Raw genomic sequence first — 23,682 nt, forward strand, 5'->3', positions numbered from 1 at the left:
CATTTCCTCTCCTCTCCTCCTCTTCTCTTGCTCTTATTGTAGCAGCTCCCTCCCCCCTACCCTCATGCTCCCAATTAGTTCAGGAGTTCATGCCACTTCCATTCCTGGGGACCATTTATCCCTTAGAGTCCTTCATGTTTCCTAGTTTCTTTGGTGAAGAGGATTATAGGCTGGTAATCCTTTGCTCTATGTCTAAAATTCATATATGAGTGAGTACATACCATGTTTGTCTTTTTGTGACTGGGTTACCTCACTCAGGATGGTTTCTTCTAGTTCCATCCATTTGCCTGCGAATTTCAAGATTCCATTGCTTTTTTCTGCTGAGTAGTACTCCATTGTATAAATGTACCACGTTGTCTCTATCCATTCTTCAGTTGAGGGGCATCTAGGTTGCTTCCAGGTTCTGGCTATTACAAACAATGCTGCAATGAACATGGTTGAACATATATCCTTGTTGTATGAACATGCACTATTTGGGTATATACCCAAGAGAGGAATGGCTGGATCTTGAGGTAGACTGATTCCCATTTTTCTGAGCAACCGCCATACTGATTTCCAGAGTGGTCTTACAAGTTCGCACTCCCACCAGCAATGGAGGAGTGTTCCTTTTTCTCCACATCCTCTCCAGCATAGATTGTCATTGGTATTTTTGATTTTAGCCATTCTGACAGGTGTGAGGTGGTATCTCAGAGTTGTTTTGAGTTGCATTTCTCTGATGGCCAATGATTTTGAGCACTTTCTTAAGTGTCTTTCAGCCATTTCAGATTCCTCTGTTGAGAATTCTCTATTTAGTTCTGCACCCCACTTTTTAATTTCATTGTTTAATTTCATTCTTGAGCTCCTTATATATTTTGGAGACCTTGATGATATTAAGAAATGTTTTTCAGTCTTATAGGATATCCCTCTACTGAATTCACTTGAAGTTTTCTTATGAACAGACTGAGGTTTTAGATGTGCAGAAAGGTCACAGAGACAAAGTGTTGTGTTGTTTTCTTCAGTGCTGGGATTGACCCTAGGACATTGAGAATGCTAAGCAAACCCTCTACCACTGAGCTACATACAATCCCAGACCCAAAGGGGTGTTTTCATTACATTGTATCAAGGGTACTATATTAACATGGTTCATAATTGCTAAACCTTGATCACTTGGCTGAAACAGTGCTAGTTCTAAATTAAAACTCTTAAAGAAGACAAAAGTGTATTAGAAAAACAAACAGTTTGTATATTAGTGCTTGGCGCTGGTTAACCCTGCCATTTCTAATGCTCTCTCCTCCTGCTCCTCCTCCTCCTCCTCCTCCTCCTCCTCCTCCTCCTCCCCCCCTCCTCCCCCTCCTCTTCTTGGTGGGGTGAGGTTGGTAGCCTAGTCTGGCGTGGAACTTGGAATCTATTTGACAAATGCCTCCCAACTGCTAGGATTACAGATGTGTACCACCATACCCAGCAAATGTTCATAGGGGACTTAGGAAATGGTTCGATTTTCAGCAGCTCACAGAATCTATGAGTGATGATGTAAAGGCTAGAGTTAGTATACTTTAAACTGCAAACACCGAATGTGGCTCAAGCAATATGTGGCATGCTGAGCTCACATGCCAAGGATTTCTGACTCTAAGTCCATGGCATTTAGCACTCAGTGATGCTGTCAGAATCCAGATCGTTTGCATACTCATCTATACTCTTGGTGGGTTGATTTCTGCTTTTTTTTCTTTACCTCAGGTTGTGACTTTTGGGTGTGACACTCTTGTACAACCTGTTCAATAAAGGAGTGGTTTTTCTCTATATTATTTTTCCTTATTAAGGGTGTCTTTCATAGAATTCTCCAAGCAGATGTCTCCTTGGCATAAATCATGACTGTTCCTAGTTACATTTGGAAGCTTTAAAGCAAAATGTAGCATTTTTAAGTCTCTGAGGTGGCAGGCAGTATTGTTTACAAGAAAGATGAAAGGAATCATTGCTTGTTAGGTTGAAAAGGGTTTTATTTATAGCACACTTAAGAACATGTCCTTCTTGCTGGGGCATGGCCTGTTAGTGTGAATGAGGAGTCTTTGAAAGAAAGGATAGAGAGGAAATCCACCTGCCAGAAGCTCATAGCCAACCTTGGCTTAGGACACTGTGTTATCTGGACAAGATAGAGCATTGCAGGCATAGCAAACCAACTCTGCAAATGTGAGGGCACATGAGCACTGAAGCGAGTGAACCAGAGGACATAGTGAGCTGAAAGAAAATGCATATAGGTAAGGGGAAAGTAGTAGAAGGTAAAGCATTAGTCACAGAGAGATGTTTTGAAAAGACCCTCGGTCCCATGGGTCATACAGTGGAATTCAGGGATTTTGAGGAGTGGCTTTGATTCCAGGCCTCGCTGAGGCCTGTTATATCTATTGTTCTTGTCAAGTCTTAATGGCTTCTTTTGAAGCGCCCTGGAGAGCTTGCTCAGCCTATAGTACTGAATGGTGTTTCCAGGAAGGTTTGTTGCAGCAGGTGGCAAGCTACTTCTGAGATCAGTACTTTGACCACAGACCTTTAAGACTGTTAAAGTTGGATCCTGGAGCACACTAGTCCTTTGTGACTTGCTTCTCCCTAATGCCATCCTAAACAGGGATCTCATCCTAAGCTTTATTGTTTCTGTATACTACCATGATTGAAGCCTTTAGAAGCAATATGGATTATTTCTTCCATAATTAATAATTTTTTTTTCTCTTTAATTTTTCCTTCTCGGAAGGAAGAGGAAGCTGCCAAATGGGCCCGGGAAGAGGAGGAAGCACAGCGTCGGCTGGAGGAGAACCGGCTGCGCATGGAAGAGGAGGCAGCCAGACTTCGGCACGAGGAAGAGGAACGGAAACGGAAGGAGCTGGAGCTGCAGCGGCAGAAGGAGCTGATACGCCAGAGGCAGCAGCAGCAAGAGGCCCTCCGAAGGCTGCAGCAGCAACAGCAGCAGCAGCAGCTTGCACAGATGAAGGTATAGCCTAGACATAAAAGGAACTACTTGAGTTAAATACTTTGTTGGCTATTTGGTTCATCAAGAGAGATTGGGGGGGGTATTGTTAATTGTTTAAATGAAAGGCACTCACATATGATAGGATGGGACACTCAGTGACACAGGCACAAACAAGTCAGTCTGCTTGGTTCTTTTGAGTGAGGGTCCATGGCAGTTTACCATTTCAACACTGCTGACAGGAAAATCAGCAACCAGGGAGCAGCAGGCATGACAGCACCCTACAACACAGTGCTCAAACACAGTTGCCTTTGGTTAAAGACAAGCCAAGGATGGTGGCACAAACTCTTAATCCCAGAACTCAGGTGACAGAGGCAGGCAGATCTCTTGAGGTCATTGTGGTTTACATAGCAAGTTCTAGGCCAGCTAGGGCTTCACAAGTCGTCTATCCTCCCCCCCTTTTTTTTTTAAGTGTAAGGAGATGGAAGATTCAAAAATACTGTTTGAAGTTGAAAATTAATACTAAGAGTCTGCTTTTAAAAAGAAAAATGGTATGGTGGTGGCGAGGATGAATAGGAAGGGCCAGTGGGAAAGAATTGCCTTGATACAGTTGGCAAGACTGAATTTGTTGATTGCCCAGATCTGAAGGTAATAGGTAGAAGCTGGGGTATAGCAGAGCACAGGATGAGAACTGCTAATGCATTCAAGTGAATGGAAAGTTAATAGTAGCTTGGTAGATAAGCTTTGTAAACTTCATGTTGAACCTGAAATTAAGTTTAGTCTTCCTTGTCTTCAAGGAATTCACTGGATAAAAATGTGAAGGGGAACTTGGAATCCAGTATAGTGAGCAGAGAAGAGGAGGTGGCATTAAAAAGGCAGTAGTTTTAAGTAATGTCACTTGGATCTTGTGAGATCTGCAGATTATGAGTGGAACCCAGCAAGTTTGTGTTTAAATAAACTCTTCAAAGGACTCTGATATTGGTAAAATGAGTCACCATTTCTTCAGGCTACTTCCTGAGATAAGTTAGCTTCCAAACAGTCCTTTTGGGGTATAAAGAACTTTCAAGTTGAAAGTTTATGAGAGAGGCATTACAGTGAGCAAGGCTTGAAGGTTAATAACACTCCCCAGTTTCTAGGGGAAATTTTGGAAGCTGGAAGGATGATGGGTCGGTGGTTAAGAGTGTTTGCTAGCTACTTTTACAAAGGATTCCCATTGACTGACCACGTTACATGGCTCCCAGACATCTATTAACTCAAGCTCCAGGGGATCCTATGCCTTTGTCTGACCTCTGCTAGTACCTGTACTTACATGCACACAACCTATATGTAGACACACACATATACATAATTTAAAAATAGATCTTTAAATAATTTGGTGTTTTGCCTGCCTGTATGTCTGTGTGAAGATGTCAGATCCCCTGGAAAATACATTTGTGAGCTGCCATGTGGGTGCTGGAAATTGAACCCAGCCAGATCCTCTGGAAGAGCACCCAACTGCTGAGCCATCTCTTCAGCTTCCTAAAATAAATTTTTAAAAAGTAAATTTAGAATCTTGCCCAAAATATGAGGAATGAGATAAGTATAGACAGGGTCCCTAATGTCATGGTTGTATACTCTCTAGTAAAGGATTAGAACTTGAAAGTATGCAGAACACAGAATAATACTGTCGAGTTTGCAAAAGAGCCAAATGGAAGATGAACTTGAAGGAAACAAAACTGTTGGTTAACAAACTAGCAGTCAGAGGAGGAACAGAAGTCCTAATGAAGCCTGTTTAGTTTGGAAGGTTGGGAAGAAGTTGGCAATACCATTAATTATTGAGTACTTCCTTTGTTAGGTGCCATACCAACAATTTTCCATATGTCATACCACTTTGTCTTCAGAGCGTTTTTTTCTCACAAAGCTTAGATGTTGATAACCTGTATTTTACTGGAAATGAAGAAAGTTAGTCTCTTGTTGAGTGAAGAGTTGGTAGCAGAGCCATATAAAGTTGTCCAAAGACCTTTAAAATGGTTTGAAATTATAATTTAATTTAAAAAGAAGAGCAAAGAATTCTCTTTAAGAAACCGGGTTTTGAAAATTCAGATTTTCAGGGCCACATATTTATTTCTAGTTTGTTCATTAATATAAAGGATAAAGTGGATTTTTGATTTTTTTTTTTTTAAACCAGCTTATTTTCATGATTAGGGCTAGGGGCTACATTGTACACTGGTTAGCAGCAGCTCTTCTTCCTGAGACATGGGATGAAAACTGCCTGGCCCCTTCACTCCCTGTCTACCTCGACTTAGAAATTCAGGGCTTTAATTCACTCACTAGATCCTTACATCATGTCGTTTGTGGCCTTGATGAATTAAAAATCTTGTTTTGGTTTTGGTTTTCAATACATGGTCTCTCTGTAGCCTTGGCTGCCCTAGAACACTGTAGACTGGTCTGGCCTTGAACTTCCTGAGATCCTACCTCTGCCTCCCAAGTGCTAGGATTAAAGGTGTGTGTCACCACTGCCCATCAGATTAATATCTTTTTTTTTTTTAAAGATAATTATTATGCATACAGTATTCTGCCTGCATGTATGCCTGCAGGCCAGAAGAGGGCACCAGATCTCATTATAGATGGTTGTGAGCCAACATGTAGTTGCTGGGAATTGAACTCAGGAGACCTGACTTAACCTCTGAGCCATCTCTTCAGCCAGTAAAATATTAAACTGTGTTTAGTCACTCTTATGCCTTTTGATTTTGACTCTGCATTGCTAGTTGTGTAGATGCTCATTGTCACAAATTCCCACCCAAATGGGACAGCAAGTACTAATACATGTATGTAATTTTAATTGTTTTAAAATAATGTAGGTTGGGAGAAATGAGCAAAAGAAGCTAACTGAGAGAATAGTGTGGAAAAGGAATTTTTAAATGAATATTGTAAAGTGAGGAAAAATAGAGGCTCTGACCCTAAGTGTTGTTACTCTTTCCTTGTTTCCTGACGCTCTCCCACTCTGTCATGTGTTTCTTTGTTGTTTTTAGCTTCCCTCTTCTTCAACTTGGGGTCAACAGTCTAATACAACAACATGTCAGTCCCAGGCCACACTATCATTGGCTGAAATCCAGAAGCTGGAAGAAGAACGAGAACGGCAGCTTCGAGAAGAGGTAAACAGTAAAAACAGCCTGGTTCAGTATTTAGGCAGCTTAGTGCCCACTCTTGGGTTAATGGCTCTTGACAATGGTTGCTATCAGAACTGCTGTGTGCCTGAATTTGACCCACTGTTATTAAACCATAGTCTTCGATTTGGACCCTTTGGTATAAATGAAGGACTAAATTGGAATTATGTCACCCAGTTAAGATTGTTTCCTGGAAATTTCTCCTGTAGCTTTTCAGCTGTTATTTAATCCATAAATAAAAATAGCCGGATGGTGGTGGTGGACTCAGGAGGCAGAGGCAGGCGGCTCTCTGAGTTCGAGGCCAGCCTGGTCTTCAAAGAGAGTTCCAGGACAACCTCTAAACTTACAGAGAAACCCTGTCTGGAAAACTCCCCAAAAAGGTCTTATACTTGTGTACATACAGACAGCACTAATAAACTTAGTGGGTTGTTGAGAGGGAGGGGGGGAGATGAAGTTGGGTGGTGGGAGGTAGACAGCACCAACATACATCATAGGCATGTGTGGCATTCTGAAAGAATAATGACAAATATTATTTAAAAAATACATAGGTTGTTGAGAATTATGGGTAAGTTTTGCTCACCGTCTTAATTCCTTTTTCTGTTCTCATATTAAACTACTCTTGACAGAAATAACTTAAGGGAGAAAGGGAAGTCAAGGCAGCAAGAACTTGAATCAGCTGGTCACATGCATCCACAGTCAGGAGACGGGGTTGAGCACATGCTAAAGCTTAGTTCCTTCAATCCATGGTGCACCCCAGGATGCTAGTTAGGGAATGATGCTGCCCACCGTGGGCACGGCCTCTCATCTGAGCCAGTGTAATCAAATCTTCCAGAGCCCAGAGATTTATTGTCTCCTTGGTACTAGGTCATGTCAGGTTGACAACTAACACCAACCATCACACACCCATTTGTGAATTTGGTTTTTGGAATTCAGGACACATTTTTCTGTAAAGGATATTAGGTCTTTTGACTAGTCCAGAAAAACTTGTAATATGACAAAAATAGTGTCTCACTTTTAACTTTATATCATGAATCTCATTATAAGATAGGAAGGGTACAGAATAGTGGGAAGTAATTCACTGGGCCTGCTATTAGTTGTCTTATTATTCATTAATTTGATTCAACACATATTTACTCATTCATAGTCTGGGATTGCAGCCAAGAATAAAACTGATTAATGCTCTGCTGTTGTGGACCTGCCCTTTAGCTAAGGAGAGATGGGCCACAGAAATAACTTATACACAGAAATAAACTATGTGGTGCTTTAGAGGGTGGGAAGTGTCAGAGAAAGAATTGCTAGCAGGAAGGAAAGGAGGCAGGGCATAGGAGTTGTAGGTGGCTCGGGATGGAATGGTAGATTGTGCATGCTTAAAAAATGTGCCCTGCAAAGGCCTTTAGACAGATGAGATAGACAGACTTTATGTAGCTAGCACTTGAGGTGGAACAGTTCGTTTGTTGGTGAGTGCAAGCTATCATGTTTGGATCTGGATTGTGCCATTCACTAAACTAGGCAGGTGGAAGTACAGCAAGAGAGATGGGAATTATCAGAGTGTGTGTGTACAGTGTATACTCTATCCATCATCTATAATTTTATATATATGTGTGTATGTATGTATATGTAGATGTGTGTGTATATATGTGTGTGTGTGTGTGTGTGTGTGTGTGTGTGTGTACATATATGTTTGGAATATATGCATATTCTGAATAGTGGACATCATCCAGTAGGTTAAAGCATTTCTCTGTCTTAAAATTACTTTCTCACTTTAATGTAAAAACAAAAGTAAGAATTAAACTTTACTTTTGGGATTACCGTTCTCCAGAAGATTATCAACAAATCAGTATCTCAGAGCAGAGTATTTGTTTTCAAGGCTAGAAATTATAATAATTTTAGTCTTGAATTCAGTGAAAAGTGAATGTGAACAAGAATCAGAGTCCCTCTAGCGCCCCCCCATGCATGCTAAGAAGACATTCTTAAGCTGAGCTACATCCCAGCCACAGACTTTTTTTTTTTTTTTTTGCCCCAGCCCTGCTTCTCAAAAATTAATATCTCACCCTGTGTTTGCTTAATTCATGTTCTTGGAACCCTTTATTCCCCCTATACCCTATACAGCATGAAATGCTGTTCCTTGCTCATTATGTTGGAGAAACCCAACATAATGTTACTTGTTTTGTCTCTCCTGGAGCACCTGCCTGGGGCTCTCTAACCTGTTCAGTTTGCACATGTTCAATGTTATGTAGTTCTTGGTTTTCTTTTCTTTTTTCCTGCAGTTCCTGTCAATTGTATGATTGCCCTAGATAGATTTTGATTTCTCCTCTTTCCATCAGTCTTTTTTGTATCATTATTGGCAGGCCCATTTCCTCAGTTTTATCTTTTAGTTAGTTCTTCTGTTGAACTTTTAGCCTATACTATCTTATTTTAAATTTCTGAGTTCTTTGGGTTTTGCAGTCTGTAGCCTCTTATTCTTATTTTCGTGACTATGCATGCCCTCAACTCTCTAGGGCAGTGCTTCTCAACCTTCCTAAGGCTTCAGCCCTTTAATATAGTTCCTCATATTGTGGTGATCCCTAACCATAAAATTATTTTTGTCACTACTTCATAACTAATTTTGCCTCTGGTACGGATTGGAATGTAAATATCTGATATGCAGGATATCTGATATGCAGCCCCTGTGAAAAGGTTTGAAAAAGCAGTTGAGACTCACATGTTGAGAGCTCCTGCTCCAGCAATATTTGCTGATAGTTTTTTTTTTTTTTTTTTTTTTTTTTTTAAGTCAGAACTAGAGAAGTGGCGCAACAGTTCGGAGTGCTTGCTGCTCTTGCAGGGGCTTCAGGTTCAATTCCTAGCACCCATATGGAAGCACACAACCATCTGTAACTCCAGTTTCAGGGGATTCAGTGCCCTTCAGGCCCTGCTGACACTATACAAACATGGTACACATACATACATGCAGAAAAAAAAAATACACTTAAAAAAAATTTATTTATTATGTATACAGGGTTCTGCAGGCCAGAAGAGGGAGCACTAGCTCTCATTACAGATGGTTGTGAGCCACCATATGGTTGCCAGGAATTAAACTCAGGACCTCTGGAAGACCAGCTAGTGTTCTTAACCAGTAAGCCATTTCTCCAGACCCCACACATGTTAATTAATTTTTTTAAAAGACTGTTGGTTGGTGGCACACGCCTTTAATCCCAGTGCTTGGGAGGCAGAGGCAGGCACATCTCTGTGAGTTCCAGGCCAGCTTGGTCTACAGAGCAAGTTCCAGGACAGTCAAGGCTACACAGAGAAACCCTGTCTCTAAAAACTAGAAAAAATAAAATAAAAAACCTGCTTTCTCTTGTTTGCTTTTATGTATTTATTTTGGTGCCTGACTTTTACCTCTGAAGCATGTGCTAAATGTTTAGCAATTCTGGGCTATCTGTTAAGGGTTTCAAAAGCTCATCAAGGCTCTGCTGTATGTGCCACATTGGTGCTGGTGGTTATTATCTGGGCTGTTTTGTTGTGGGCAGTGCCTCCCACCTGTTGGCGGTCCTTCAGTATTCACTGTTAGTCAGTTTACTGTCAGGCACCAAAATAAATACATAAAATCAAACAGTGGAAAACTTGTTTTCTGTGTGGTTAAAAGAGACAGTCACCTGAACAGGGCAAGGGAAGCAGTTCAGGGTCTTCACTGCTTCTGTTTGTAGCCAGCTTTCCTGAGATAACATGTAAGCACTTGTAGTTCCTAAGCTTTCTATGTAAACACGCCCATTTATCAGCTTCCTTCATTTAGTTTTTCAGTTGTGCTACTCTGGTAATTAGTAATCTTTCCAGCTTTATATCTTTGTAGCTATTTATTTTTATATATGCACATATGCATGGAATGATCAAAAGGGACAGCACCAGGTGCTTTGTTTGCTTTTTTGGTTTTGGAGACAGAGTATCTCACAGCCTGCAATTTAGCAAGTAGGCTAGACTGGTTGGCAAGTGAAACCCAGGGTTCTGCCTATCTCCACCTCTGCAGTGCTTGTCTCTACCACCTTGGCTTTCTTATGGGATTCAGGGAGCAACCATACTTGTGTCCCCAAGCTCTCAGAGCAAGCCCTTGACTGACTTAGCTATCTTCCCTAGCCCTAATTTTTGTATTTAAAAATCTCTTCAGCCTTTGTTGTCCTTTACTGTTTTATGCTGTTAAAGAAGTCTGTGCAGCTGAGTGTGTGGCAAATAACCTACAGTCTGTCTGGGGAAGCTGTGGCAGGGAGGGGAGATGAAACCCCATCTCAAAGCCACACACACATACACACCCACGAAAAGTTTATTCTTTCATTTTTGACGGGACTTTGAGAAGTAAGCATTTATTTCATTTTTGTGCTTAACCAAAAAGACTTCATTTGTAAGAAGTAATTCTGTGGTTAGTCTCTTGGTTTCCCATTCAGTACCACTTGCAATTTCCATCTTAATTTAGCCAAAAAAAAAAAAAAAAATTAACCCCATTGGTTTTTGTTTAGCTGCTGTGTGTTTGTATTCTATAGTGTCCTGATATTTGGAACTAAGGTAAAAACAAATCCTGAGTTGGCTGTCCTTACCCAACAGCAAAGGCGTCAGCAGAGGGAATTGATGAAAGCTCTCCAACAGCAGCAACAGCAGCAGCAGCAGCAGAAACTCTCAGGTTGGGGGAATGTCAGCAAACCTGCAGGAACCACCAAGTCTCTTCTGGAGATCCAGCAGGAAGAGGCCAGGCAGATGCAACAGCAGCAGCAGCAGCAGCAGCAGCAACAGCAGCACCAACAGCACCAGCAAACAAACAGAGCCCGGAACAGCACAGTGGGTCCCTTTTCCTGAGTGTAGTCGTGGGCACTGCTTTTTGTTCACCTTTTCAATCTATCTTTTGAATGTTACTAACCAATATCTTTTTTTTTTTCCTTTTTGTCTTTTTTTTTTTTTTAAACAGCATTCCAACCTGCACACCAGCATTGGGAATTCTGTCTGGGGCTCTCTAAACACGGGGCCTCCTAACCAGTGGGCATCTGATATAGTCAGTAGTATCTGGAGCAATGCAGACACTAAAAACTCCAACATGGGGTTTTGGGATGATGCAGTGAAAGAGGTGGGACCTAGAAATTCCACAAATAAAAATAAAAACAACACCAGTCTCAGGTAGGGCTCATAATGATTGCACCTGTGTACCTTGATTGGTGGGAGGTGAGGGCAATGGAAGGGATGTTAGATACAGTTTCTATTTACAGTTTCATTTGTGCCCAAGAATGTAAGTCATAATTGTTCCTTGGACTTGCCCTGCTGCTGAGCACTTAACCCCATGGCGACTGCCTGATGATGACGATGATGATGATGATAATAGAATATTTTTGTTGTTAACATTTTTCCAGTGTTTTCTCTAGGTAACAGGGGTTTTTGTTAAATACTATATGTATACTATAATGAACATTCCAAAAAATCTTCTGTAATGGCCTTAAACTTGCTATATAACAAATTAGTTCTATTTCATCTTCATCTTTATTTCTTCAGTAGCCAGTGTTGTTGAATGAGCATGGGTTTGTTGTTATATTCATGAACTCAGATCCCAGCACTACCATCTAATAGCTGTGTGACCTTGGGCAAGAGAGAACCTCTTTTGGGCCTCAGTTCCCTCATGGGTAAAATGAAGATAATAACTTTCTGAGTGTAGTTGTAAGGTATAAACAAATACACATGAAGTAGTAAAGTGCCTGGCATATAGTAAGTGCTTAATAAATAGTGTTGTCAGATTCTTTCTGATTGAAGACTTAAAGAAAGTAAACACATTAGTTTATTGAGCGTCTTTGCCAGGCACTGTTATGCTCCAGGTCATTGTGAGATTGTCTTCATTCCTTACTATAATCCAAAGAAGTCTTGGCACCATTTTGCATATGAGGAAACTGAGGCTTAGTAAATTGAACAGCTCACCTAAGAACAAGTAGGAAGAATTTCATTATTTTCTCAAAATAGAAGCCTTGTAAACTCTAGGATATTAGCTGAGGCTAGTTTTTAAGGAAGTATCCAATCCAAATATTTTAATTTTTTTTCATGTATAGAACTAAGAATTGGCTTGCTGGACAGCTATCCAGTGTTTCCTAGACAGTATTTATGGTATTGTAGTATAATCACGTAGTAACAGTTTCTGGGAATATAATATCGCCCTATTGTTTTGCTTTAGTAAATCTGTAGGTGTGTCTAACCGGCAGAATAAGAAAGTAGAAGAAGAAGAAAAGTTGCTGAAGCTCTTTCAGGGAGTAAATAAAGCCCAAGATGGATTTACCCAGTGGTGTGAACAGATGCTTCATGCCCTTAATACGGCAAATAACTTGGATGGTAAGAATTCGGGAGGGAATCCCAGCATGTGGATTGACAGAGCAGGACCTACAAAGAGGTTGGCAGGTTGGCACAGTGAGCCAAAATGTAGATGAAATCTATGGGGGCCAAGTCTTGCACTTTGCATTAAAAATTTGACTCCTGTAGTATTTATTACTTACGAAGAAGGTCCTATAAAACTATGCTCAAATAGATTATGAACAGTCACAAAAATAAAATGCCAGCTCAGGCTGCCTTAATGATGCACAGGACAAAGTAAGTCATAGTTTCCCGTTACCCTTTTCATGGGAAACATTTCCCAGATACATTATCATGTCTGAGAGAAAGTTAAATGTTATAATCAGGACCAAGGTCAGCCTGACCAGTAAAGTACCAAAGCCATGTGACATTGTTCCCTTCCTGCTTTGGGAGATGGTGGAAATTGTGATAGAGTAAGTAGACTTGCTTTGTATGAGCTGAGACTGAAGAAATAAAGGTTTCAACACAATTTCAAGAAAAGCACAGTTGTAAACGAGCTGTTTACAGAGAGGTAGCTCCTTAGGTGGAATTGAGTCCCTTAGCTAGCTAATAGTGATTGTTGATCATACTGTAGAAGGGATTGCCTTAGCTGATAGACCAAGGTGATAACTGGCCTGAAGCCAACAATCTTTAACACTGAAAAGTCAAGAATTAACAGGCTCCTTTGCAGCATTGCAACATTAGCTAAGAGTCTGAAGGCCTTCACAGAAAACAGATTTTTCATAGTAGTAATGGCTACCATCTGTTAAGCACCTACCATGTGCTAGGCACTAGCTGGGCTAACATAGTGTTATCCCAGTTATTTTTTGCAGTAAATTTTGAAGATACTTTTACAAGGTAGGTGATATTATCCCCATTTTATAAATTAGGAAACAGAGGCTCAGAATGGTTATATACCTCATCAAGGTCACACAGCCAGCAAACTTCCGAATCGAATTTTAAACCCATGCCTGTCTAACTCTGGTGTTTGTGCTTTTTTTTTTTTTTTTTTTTTTTTTTTTTTCCTCTGAAACCACACAATTTGCATTCTCCACTTGATGTTCTCTAAAACATATGGTACCCTAATTAATTACAAGTTCCAGAAGATAGGTATATCTGTCTTTAATAACTGTAATGGTAGCTGATGTCCATCATAGTACTTAGTAAATTGAATTAAAGGAAAGAAGGAATGAATCCCCAAATTACTTTAGTCAGTCATTGTAACATCTAGTTTCCACCAACATAACATTTAGTGAAGTTGGGCGTGTGTGGTGTGTCTTTGTTTGACACTGCTACTTTGGATAATTTCAACACTGTGATGAGGCTCTTTCATCTGTATTAGGCAGATGTGAGTATCTACCACAGAAGCTGTATAGCTTTCCCGTTTCTGTTAGTGCCTGTGTCAATGTGGTGATTATTAAAACTTGAGGCTTGCTCTTTGTTCATGTGCTTATTTCATTGTCATTGTCTCATGTCCTCTCCCCTCTTGTATTGCAGTTCCCACATTTGTTTCTTTCTTGAAAGAAGTAGAATCTCCTTATGAAGTCCATGACTATATCAGGGCCTATTTAGGAGATACTTCTGAGGCCAAGGAGTTTGCCAAGCAGTTCCTTGAGCGCCGTGCCAAACAGAAAGCCAACCAACAGCGTCAGCAACAGCAACAGCAGCAGCAACAGCAACAGCAGCAACAGCCGCAACAGGTATAAAAGTAACACAATGTGTGGGTACATGCGAGTAGGAATGCCTGTAAGTGTTGAGTAACCAGAGAAATTAAAAGGAATATTTTATTTTTATGCATCCAGTGACCAAAACTTTCCAAAATGTGTGGCCTTCATCTTTACAAAGTCTGTAAATGTCCAAGTTAGCAAGTAACAAATAGGGAGTCTAAGGTACTTTAGTCTGTTTTCCTGATTCATATATGTGTTTTATTCGGACTGCAGATCCCAACATGACCCATAAATTTGTTTTGTTTTTAAAACTTGGTCTCTCCATATTCCGCAGTATTCTATATATGAGGCATGACGGGTATTTCACATGCTGTTGATGAGGGTGTGAAGATTTCAGGTGCCATTTGTTCCCCGTTGCAGCTCTGTTCTATAGCAGTATGCTAAAACCTTTAATTCAGTTGCTTGGGTTCTGGTGACCCCCCCCCCCAACCATAAAATTACTTTTGTTACTACTTCACAACTGTAATTTTGCTTCTGTTAATAATTGTAAATAGCTGATATGTGACTCCTGTGAGTGGGTCATTTGACACAAAGTGCCCTCCCCACTCCCACAAGGAGTTGTAACCCACAGGTTGAGAACCACTGTCCTATTAAGTTTGAGTGACTAGGAAGTTAAGGGCTTGGTCATCACCTCTACAAATTATACTGGATTGAGTTGTGAGCCTCTCATTTACAGTATAATCAGTATGTAATTTTGTCTTAAGATGTTATTTAGAGGCATTCTTTATATGTTATTTGTTAACCTTGGTCCTTGCCAGTGCAGCTGTCATTGTCACTTGTACAGAACTCACCAGCACATCTTCTCCCTAAGATGCAGTGCAGTCTTCCTGTGCTCAGGAGCATCTAATAACACCTAAGCACTGGACTCGGCGGTCGTAACCGTGAAGTCACAAGAAGCACAAAGATGTGAAAGCATTGTACTAGATGACTAGCCAGAGAAAACACCTCCCTACAGGGGGTGAGCTGAAGTTGGAAGGTGGATGGATGATCCCTTGTCTCTCTTTAGTGGAAAGCATGTGCCTAGGGTGGTTTTTTTTTTTAAACAGGGGGAAAATGGTACCTAAGCCTTTAATTGCCGCTAGGTAATATCCTCAGAAGAAATGTACTGAGTGATGAAAAAAAAGACTTTGTACAAAGCGTGATTAGCACATGAGAGACTGGAGTTTAGAGGCAGCTGGCCAAGTCATGAACCTAAGAGAAGAAAAATCCAGAATAAAGCAGGGATCTTCTCTCACAGTGTAGACTCCATGTCCATTGAAGACATTACATGTCTTTAAGTTGAGGAGTGTAGTGCAACATCCAGACAGAATTGTGACATCAGTTTCTCATCCTATGAAGTAAGGTTATCCTGTGTGGTTTTATGATCTCTATCTCATCCTTACCTGCTGGTTCTCATTGAAGGTCAATTCTGCTTGTTCATATCATGGATCTAAAGAAACTCAATTACATGTGATCTCCATTTAAATACAACTTCTTAGAACTTGCATCTTATCTAACAAAGCCTTTGTTTAGGAGGTTCTCCAGAAAGCCAGTGGAAAGTAAATAGAGAAGTCAAAATATTTCTGAGGGAATAGACTCTCAGATGGAGAGACTTTTTTTTTTTTTTTTGAGACATCCAGCACACTCCATTTTTAAAAAACAAAAAAAACAAACAACAACAAAAAAGTAAAAAACAAAATCCCAGAAGACAGCACAGTTCTATTACTCTTGTGGTACTTGGCACAATTTTTTTTTTTTTTTTAATTATTTTCTCAGTCATCATCTGGGAGGAAACCATTCTGAGCAACATCATTAAAAACAGCTCTGATAAAGCATGGTCACTACTGTGTATCATAAAGCAGGTCCACATATGAGTGAGTACATATCATGTTTGTCTTTTTGTGATTGGGTTACCTCGCTCAGAATGGTTTCTTTGAGTTCCATCCATTTTTCCTGCAAATTTCAAGATTCCATTGTTTTTTTCTGCTGAGTAGTACTCCATTGTGTAAATGTACCACAATTTCTCTATCCATTCTTCAGTTGAGGGGCATCTAGGCTGCTTACAGTTTCTGGCTATTACAAATAATGCTGCTATGAAAATGGTTGAACATATGTCCTTATTATATGAATGTGCTTCTTTTGGGTATATGCCTAGGAGTGGGATTGCTAGATCTTGTGGTAGACTGATTCCCATTTTCTTGAGGAGTCGCCATATTGGTTTCCACAGTGGCTGTATAAGTTGGCACTCCCACCAGCAGTGGAGGAGTGTTCCCCTTTCTCCGCATCCTCTCCAGCATAAATTGTCATTGGTATTTTCGATTTTAGTGCCTAGGGTGTTAAAGAGTGTTTTGCCTCTCTTTGAGCATAGAATGACTATCAAAAACAAAACAAAACAAAAAAATCTTAACAATTTATTGAAATTTACAAATGTTGGATCTTTGAGATTTGATAGTTTACATTTTCTGAAAGACAAATTGGCAGGATTCATAAAGAGGCATAAAATCCGCATATTCTACTAGAAATGATAACTATGCTGTAGATCACTTCTGGAGATGTGGAAGACGCATTGTATGTAGCACAGAGCATTTGAGACTGTGCAGAGCAGACTTTGGTAAACTAGGAGGGACTGGCAGGCGTCCATACCAGAGCACAGTAGAGCAGATGTCTCAGGGCATTGCAGGAACAGGTGGTATGAAGTAGTGCAGCAAACACTGTACCTGGGGATGGTCTCCTCTGTGGGCTAAAACAGCAAGGAAATGCCCCCGCATCACATGTGCCCATGGACCCTAGGCATGTTCTTCCACAGTGCTCTCTGCACTCCTCCCTTGATGCTTCTGAAGTAAGTTTCTCTAATAAATACAACAGTAAGAACAGAGGATTAGTGTACTGTTTTATACTCTAACCAGCCGGCAGAGATGTGGGGCAATATTTTAGGAACAAATCCCTTCTGGGATTGCCAGTGTGAATAACGTGTATAACTGTAGCCTTTGGTATATTGCCAGCTGAGTTTCAGCTTGTCCTCTGACCTGTATACTGTAAATCAGTCAGGTGCATATATTGCCATAGTGCTGAGGTCAGATGTTGTGTGTTTCCTAATGTATGATACAGACACTGTATCTGCTAGAAAACTTAGGACAGCCATTCTGGTATAGCCTGAGTGAAAGCTTTGAGTTTCAGGAGGGACTTTATAGAGATAACAGGTATCAAGTAGAGTGCTGTAAATGAGGACTGGTAGTTCAGTGACCCTCTCTCAGTTTTTGTATTGCCAGTACTGGTTCAGGTTTTTTTTCTTAAGATTTATTTTTAAAGTAACTAAATTATTAGCGTGTTCACATGAATGAAGGTCAAAGCATAGGATACCCATGGTGCTGGAGTTATAGTGTAAGCTGCCTGATGTGACTGCCAGGAATCAGACTCAGGTCCTTTACAAGAACAGTATGCACTTTTTTTTTGTTTATTTGAGACAGGGTTTCTCTGTGGCTTTGGAGGCTGTCCTGGAACTAAACTAGCTCTTGTAGACCAGGCTGACCTTGAACTCACATAGAAACCTTGGAGAGAGGGGGGAGGGGGGAGAGAGAGAGGGAGGGAGGGGGAGAGGGAAAGAGGAAGAAAGAAAAGAAATACTTTATACTTTTGGGGGTTGGTTCTTTCCTTCCACTGGGTTCTGGGCATGAACTCAGGCCATGAGACTTCTGTGGAAGCACTTTTGCCCTCTGAGCTATCTCGCCGGGATTTTGTTTGCAGACTCACACTTGCGAAGGTGAAGGTGAAGGCAAAGGCCAGCCAGCCATTCTCTTCAAGCGTCCACATCCAAATGCACTGTATAATTGTAGTTGTGCTGTTTTGCTTCTTGTTTCACAGGATTCTGTTTGGGGCATGAACCATAGTACACTCCATTCGGTATTTCAGACCAATCAAAGCAACAACCAACAGTCCAGTTTTGAGGCTGTGCAAAGTGGCAAGAAGAAGAAAAAGCAGAAGATGGTTCGAGCAGATCCTAGTTTATTAGGTGAGAATAGGCCTGGAGTCTCAGCCTGGATGGGAGGAAGGTTCGGGCGATACGAGGGACCAGATAATCATAAGTCACTGTCTTTCATGTCGAGGTTCATTTTACTTACTGGCCTTAAGAGAAGTGGCTAGTAAGTGTTTCCTGGGCATGGAGGTGCAGGAGACAAGCAAACTTGAAAGCATTGCTCAGCCTTTCAAATAAAGATAAGGATAATGGATGACAGTCGAGCTCTGGAAGCAAATATTCAGAGAAGCAGCGCTTGTTATATCCACTTTTAGCCCAGTTCTCCCAGCCAGTAAGCTGGACTTCAGGCCTCTGCTGCTCTTCTGTGGTAGACACCTCTCTGTCTGGTACTGAGGGCTATTGTCCTCACACACAGTAGCTTCCTAAAAAAGCAGACTCCTAAATTAGGGCTTTAAAAGACAGGTGGGAATGGTGGGTACTGGTATTTCATAAATAATGAATGTAAGTTGCTGTGTTTCTCAAATTGACCTAACAACCACACAAGTAGTGATGGAAAATGAAACTATTTTCTATTTTTGAATATGAAGTTAATATACTTCCATAGAGTCCTTCTTTAGAACATTAATATCAAACAGGTTAAAGAGTTTAAAATTCTGACAGAAATAGATGAATAGGTTTCTAACCGTAGCTCTGGCTAAGAAGTCCTTAGGACTTGGCTTACAGGTATGAGAGGTTGCTCTACAGATGTGGCTTAGCTGTTCATGTTTGTTCTCTGCAGTATGCTCTTGGTCTTTTGCCATAGACTCCAGAAGACAGGGACTTAAACATCCCTGTGTGGGAGATGGATGGGTAGGTCCTCTTAGAGCTCAAAGGCTCCATTGTCTTGAAGGGAGGACAACCAGCACTAAAGGACGAGGAACTTGACCATGAAGTGCTGAGGGGACTAACTTGGGCGAGTGATCTTTTCATGTGAAAAGCACTGCCTACTTAAGTCTCTTTCTGGGGAGTCCTGTGTTTATTCACTTTCATGTGTTACTTCTCAATGCATGTATTCTCTGTAAAGTTACAGATTGAGAAAAGTTTTCCATGCACATACTGGATGAATAGCTTTCAACTGGATCTAGAATTATCCATTCATTGCAAGAACAGATTGAAAGGGAACTTTAATTCTGAAACAAACCAACAGAGGGAGCCCCAACATCATTTCACTTCCCAGTGTCCTTCACTTTACTGTAATCATACTAATTTTAAGGGTTCCCAAGTAGCCAGTGTAAACCATTTGGGGGTGATAATATACACCTTGCAGAGTCCTCCCAGGAAGTCAGGCTTCCCTTTCCTACAGAGGATCATAATCCTAAGGAAGTCAGGTGAGGGAGTGTTGTAGACCTAGAAGAAAGTGGTCTGTGGAGCAGCAGAGACCCCTTTTGTTGCCTTGCCTTTCATGGCACTCACAAGCAATTGTTTTTGTAATGTTAGGAAGCTGAGCTTTTAAATCAGTTAAGTTAGATCATGTCTTCTAAACAGCCTCACCTGGTAATCAAGACATTGTAATCTCAAATAATCATTATTTCTTCATAGGTTTCTTTTCCTGTCTTGATTGAAATTAGTTGGTTTTAAAATTACATTTCTTCGGTTGCATGCAGCTCATTGTTTCCAGCTCATTTCATTTGTTCTTGACATGGAATCAGAGAAACCTGCTTCAGAATAGAGTGAATAGCTCATTTCATAGACAATTGGTCTTTAGATTTTTAGATTTACCAAATAAAACCTCTACCTCAAAGACATGAACACTGAGCCTTTCAGTGTTTCCAAGGGAAAAGGTCTTGGGTGGGTTATGGGTGCACAGTTGTGGGGCTCCACAGCAACTTGTCCCACAACCTTCTTGGCTAGTAAGCAGGCTTGTTTATTTTTTCAAGTCTTACTTTGAGTCTGCTAATTAAGCTATTTTATTATGTAAGGCATTTTTTGTTTGTTATTGGAACATTTCAAATGTGTATTTATTTGAAAATTTGAACACTGAAGTACAAAACTGAAGGTGTGAAAAACCCACCCAATACTAACAGTGGAGTGGAGGGTGCCGCCTGTTTGCTTTTGGTTTTCAAACAGCAGCTAAAATAGTTGAGAATTCATCTAGAGCAGAGGAACTGGGAAGCTTTCTGGGAGTCACTCACTCCCTAGAGGCCTGCTCACTAACATTTTTTATCAACTTGTGATTCTGGATTTCCTTGGAAAAGCTCTTCCATGTGGCCACTAGCATTAGTCGCTAGTGTCGCTCGCAGTGCTTGTGTGTCCTGTCGTGATGCTTCTCCTAAGCTGATTCCATTCTAGTCTGATAGAGATCCCTTTCTACATAGGTCTACTTGCTTACCTTTCTTTCTTCTGTCTTCCTTCAGTGCCTAGTTTAGTGTAAATCTTAAGCACAGGAGAATTAAATTCCAGCCAGCTGCTTGATGTTGGCAGAACAGTCACTCATAAGCTTACTCTTTTTCTTGTAGGGTTTTCAGTCAATGCATCATCAGAGCGACTCAACATGGGTGAGATTGAGACTCTGGATGACTACTGAGTACCTGCCGCTGTGCCAGCCTTCCCTCTCCTGCCTAGTGACCATGGATTCTCCTCGTTGAACACAACACGCATTCACCATTTGCTCTCTGTCACTCTGCAACAAATCACAGAACCAATCATCTCAGGCTTTTTTTTTTTTTTTTTTTTCCTAGCCCCTCGTGTCCAATTATTTTAGATCACTGTTGGTGAGCACCTCAGACTGTACCTAAGTGGACCAGACCCTTTGTCTTGGAGGTGGCAGTTGGAATTGCTCCCCAGCAGGGCTGATATTGGCAGCACACATTCACTGTGCGTTGATATCATCTGCTGTCTCCTGAAAGTGTGTTGGAATCTGCCAATAGCAGGTTACTTTCTCTTGTCACTTTTTTGTTCTGTTTTGTTCTTTCTTCCCACCCCTCTGCCCTGCCCCCAGTACAGGCAGAGGGTCTTAACTGGTGCAGTCATGAAGAGAGTTAATGGTTATTAGACATTGGCCAGCAACAAATGCTCCCCTGGATGGTGACTTCACTATTGCCAGAGCCAGGCAGAACTGTGTCTGGAGATTGCATGGCCATTGCTAACTTTGGGATTGCATCAGAGGCCCTGAGGGGGTGGGTTGTAGACTGGCTTGTTTGATGTTGCACACCCCTCACTTGTTCTTTCTGAGTATCTTTCTGGAGAAAGGATTCATGTTTTCTTCATTAGGTAGTGACTTTCAAAGCAAGCTGAGTTCTACCCTGACATACTCCAACCTTACTGGACAAAGGAAACCCTATGGCCTGGGACAGGGACTTCTAATTTTCCTTTCATATAAAAACTGATCCCCCCCATAAATATTTTTACTTCAAAGGACTAGGACCAGTTTGTTTTGGGCCCTTCTGTGAAAATTTGTCTCGTTTAAGAGGCATCTTTACCATATGTATGAATTTGTGTAATTTCAACTCGGATAGGGATAAACTTTTGCTTCCGATAAAAGCTGGGAATTTCATCTGTTCCTCAGAGCACCATGTGTGTGTTTTGCCATGGCCCTGAAAGGTTTTGTGTAAAGATTCTGGGATGGCAAGTTGTTTGCCTTTTCTGAAAAGAACGTACAAAACCTGACCATCTTTAAGACCTTCATGTGTGGAGACCACTATACAGGAGGATGCAGTGGGGTGAAGGCATGGGCAGGAACAGGAGCAAGAGCCCTGTTCCTACCCGTTCGCATCAAGTAGAAATGTTCTCAAGCTCTATTTATAAACAAACTATGACTGCCTCCACCAGACGCCTGTAGAACATCACCTGGGATGGTCAGTCATACCTCGAGGGAGCTGTGGGCCAGCTGGGCCTGTGCAAGAGGTGCTGTGGTGGGCAGCTTGTAGGTGAAGCACCTTCCCTTTGGTCATCAGTGCCTGGAGAAGGCTGGAAGTTGCTCTGAGAGCAGTTTGGGTTTGGAGGATTATATTTGGTTTCTATTTTTATTATTTTGGATCACCACTCTCCCTATCCCTTCTTGCCTCGATCCCTCCTAAACGTGTACAATAACTATACAGAGACTGCTACAAACTTGTAAATAGTTTTTGGATCAAATAGCATAAGGAGCTGGGGGACCATTAAAAAGTGAGACTCCTACTCTCCTTTGCTTTGTAAATTCAAAGGGGGGGTGGGGAAGAGGGATAGTTAAAATGTTTACAAAACTTTAAGCTCCCTCGGAACTTTTGCCAGTGTGGAGGAAAATAAAGAACTTAAATAAAATGTGGTTGTGGTCTCTCTTGTACTCACCTCTCTTGAGGCTGAGCTTGGCCTGAAACTCCTGGGTGTTAGGCACTGGTGATGAAAAGGCAGTTGGGATCCTCTCCCATGGGCGGAGCGCTGACTGGGTCTATGTTTGGGAAGATAGAGGTTCAGATGAATGTGTTATGTCTCCCTTGGCACTGAACTGTGGACTGGAGACTGCCTTTGAACCACAGACCCTCAAAATGTCCTTCCCTGAAACTTGTCCAGCTCTTCTAAATCAAACTCTGCTTTTTTATTCCAGCAAAGTAAAAATAAATCTAAAAACAGAGTGGGAGTCCAGTGGACATATTAGGAGAACAAAGCCATTTTAAGTTATGGAACATTGCATTTACTAATCAGGAGCCCTGTTTTTTTCTTCCCTGTTTGCTTCCCATTTGGTGGAGAATACCACTCTTCTGTAGACTTTTTTTCATCTTTCATTTGTGCTTTTTCATATTTTCCTTGCTTACAATCACCATTATCTTCTATAAAATTATTTCCTTCATTATTCCTTCAGGGGTTTTTAAGATAGGTGGGCAGTCAAGGAAGTGCTGGGGTGCAACTCTAGGCATGTTGTACATTCAGCTTACATTCTAACACTGGGTGACACACCCAGCCCCTTACTAAGTTTTAAAGTCCTTTGGTAATTTAGAGGGTTGGGTCAGAACCCTTGCATGTAACAAAATCTTAACTCAAATTCAAAGAGGTACTCAATTTGCATATATCTACAAATATGTCATCCAGAATACTTTAAAAAATCATCTCTAGATAGATGACTTGAAATGCCTCAGTTCATGTAAATGTTATATAAGAAAATAATGGCTTGAAAAGTATTCATTACTGGTGTGATTTCCACCTCCATCCTGGGTGGGCTTAACCTGACCGTGCAGAGCCTTTGGGCGCTGAGAACCAGCTGTATGTTTTGGGGTGTGTGTGTGTGTGTAAAGCAAGACAAGTTTGGTAGAGACTATCAAACCAGTTTGATAGTCCCCAGGGTAGTCAACCAATTGTCTTGTCTTGTAGCAGGTACCTCATTGTATTGGAAATTGTGTGATTGTAAGATAGGGAAGGGATCATTGTGATGACTGTTCAGATGTCAGCTGGGGTTGCTTTCGTTAATGAAGGCTTAATGGGGTATCCTTCCTGGGTTGCCTCTCAGTAAGTAACTGATGGTTGCAGTAGGCTAGACCTCAGCTGATAGTTACAGAAGCTGTTAACATTGGCTTTGGTTGGGGGTGGGGTAGGAGGATTGAAACCCTCCCCTTGGGTTTCCTCCCGTGATACTGTGTTTGATTCCAGGGGCAG

The 23,682-nt window shown here is 41.2% G+C and overlaps 1 protein-coding gene across 6 annotated transcripts in view; it reads left to right on the top strand.

Annotated features, from left to right (window-relative positions):
* Gigyf2 (GRB10 interacting GYF protein 2) overlaps positions 1-22,360 on the top strand; it is a 127,774-nt gene extending 105,414 nt beyond the window's left edge. For all 6 annotated transcript variants that reach the window (XM_027397468.2, XM_027397469.2, XM_027397470.2 and 3 more), the window contains 8 exons: positions 2,717-2,953; positions 5,941-6,063; positions 10,648-10,878; positions 11,006-11,211; positions 12,248-12,402; positions 13,897-14,099; positions 17,967-18,114; positions 20,574-22,360. In XM_027397468.2, coding sequence (XP_027253269.1) covers positions 2,717-2,953; positions 5,941-6,063; positions 10,648-10,878; positions 11,006-11,211; positions 12,248-12,402; positions 13,897-14,099; positions 17,967-18,114; positions 20,574-20,641 — 1,371 coding nt within the window. In that variant the 3' untranslated portion in view covers positions 20,642-22,360. The remainder of the gene's footprint in view (positions 1-2,716; positions 2,954-5,940; positions 6,064-10,647; positions 10,879-11,005; positions 11,212-12,247; positions 12,403-13,896; positions 14,100-17,966; positions 18,115-20,573) is intronic.
* Positions 22,361-23,682: the final 1,322 nt, after the last annotated feature.

The sequence above is a fragment of the Cricetulus griseus genome, chromosome 2 (genome assembly GCF_003668045.3).
Source record: "Cricetulus griseus strain 17A/GY chromosome 2, alternate assembly CriGri-PICRH-1.0, whole genome shotgun sequence".
Lineage (NCBI taxonomy): Eukaryota > Metazoa > Chordata > Mammalia > Rodentia > Cricetidae > Cricetulus > Cricetulus griseus.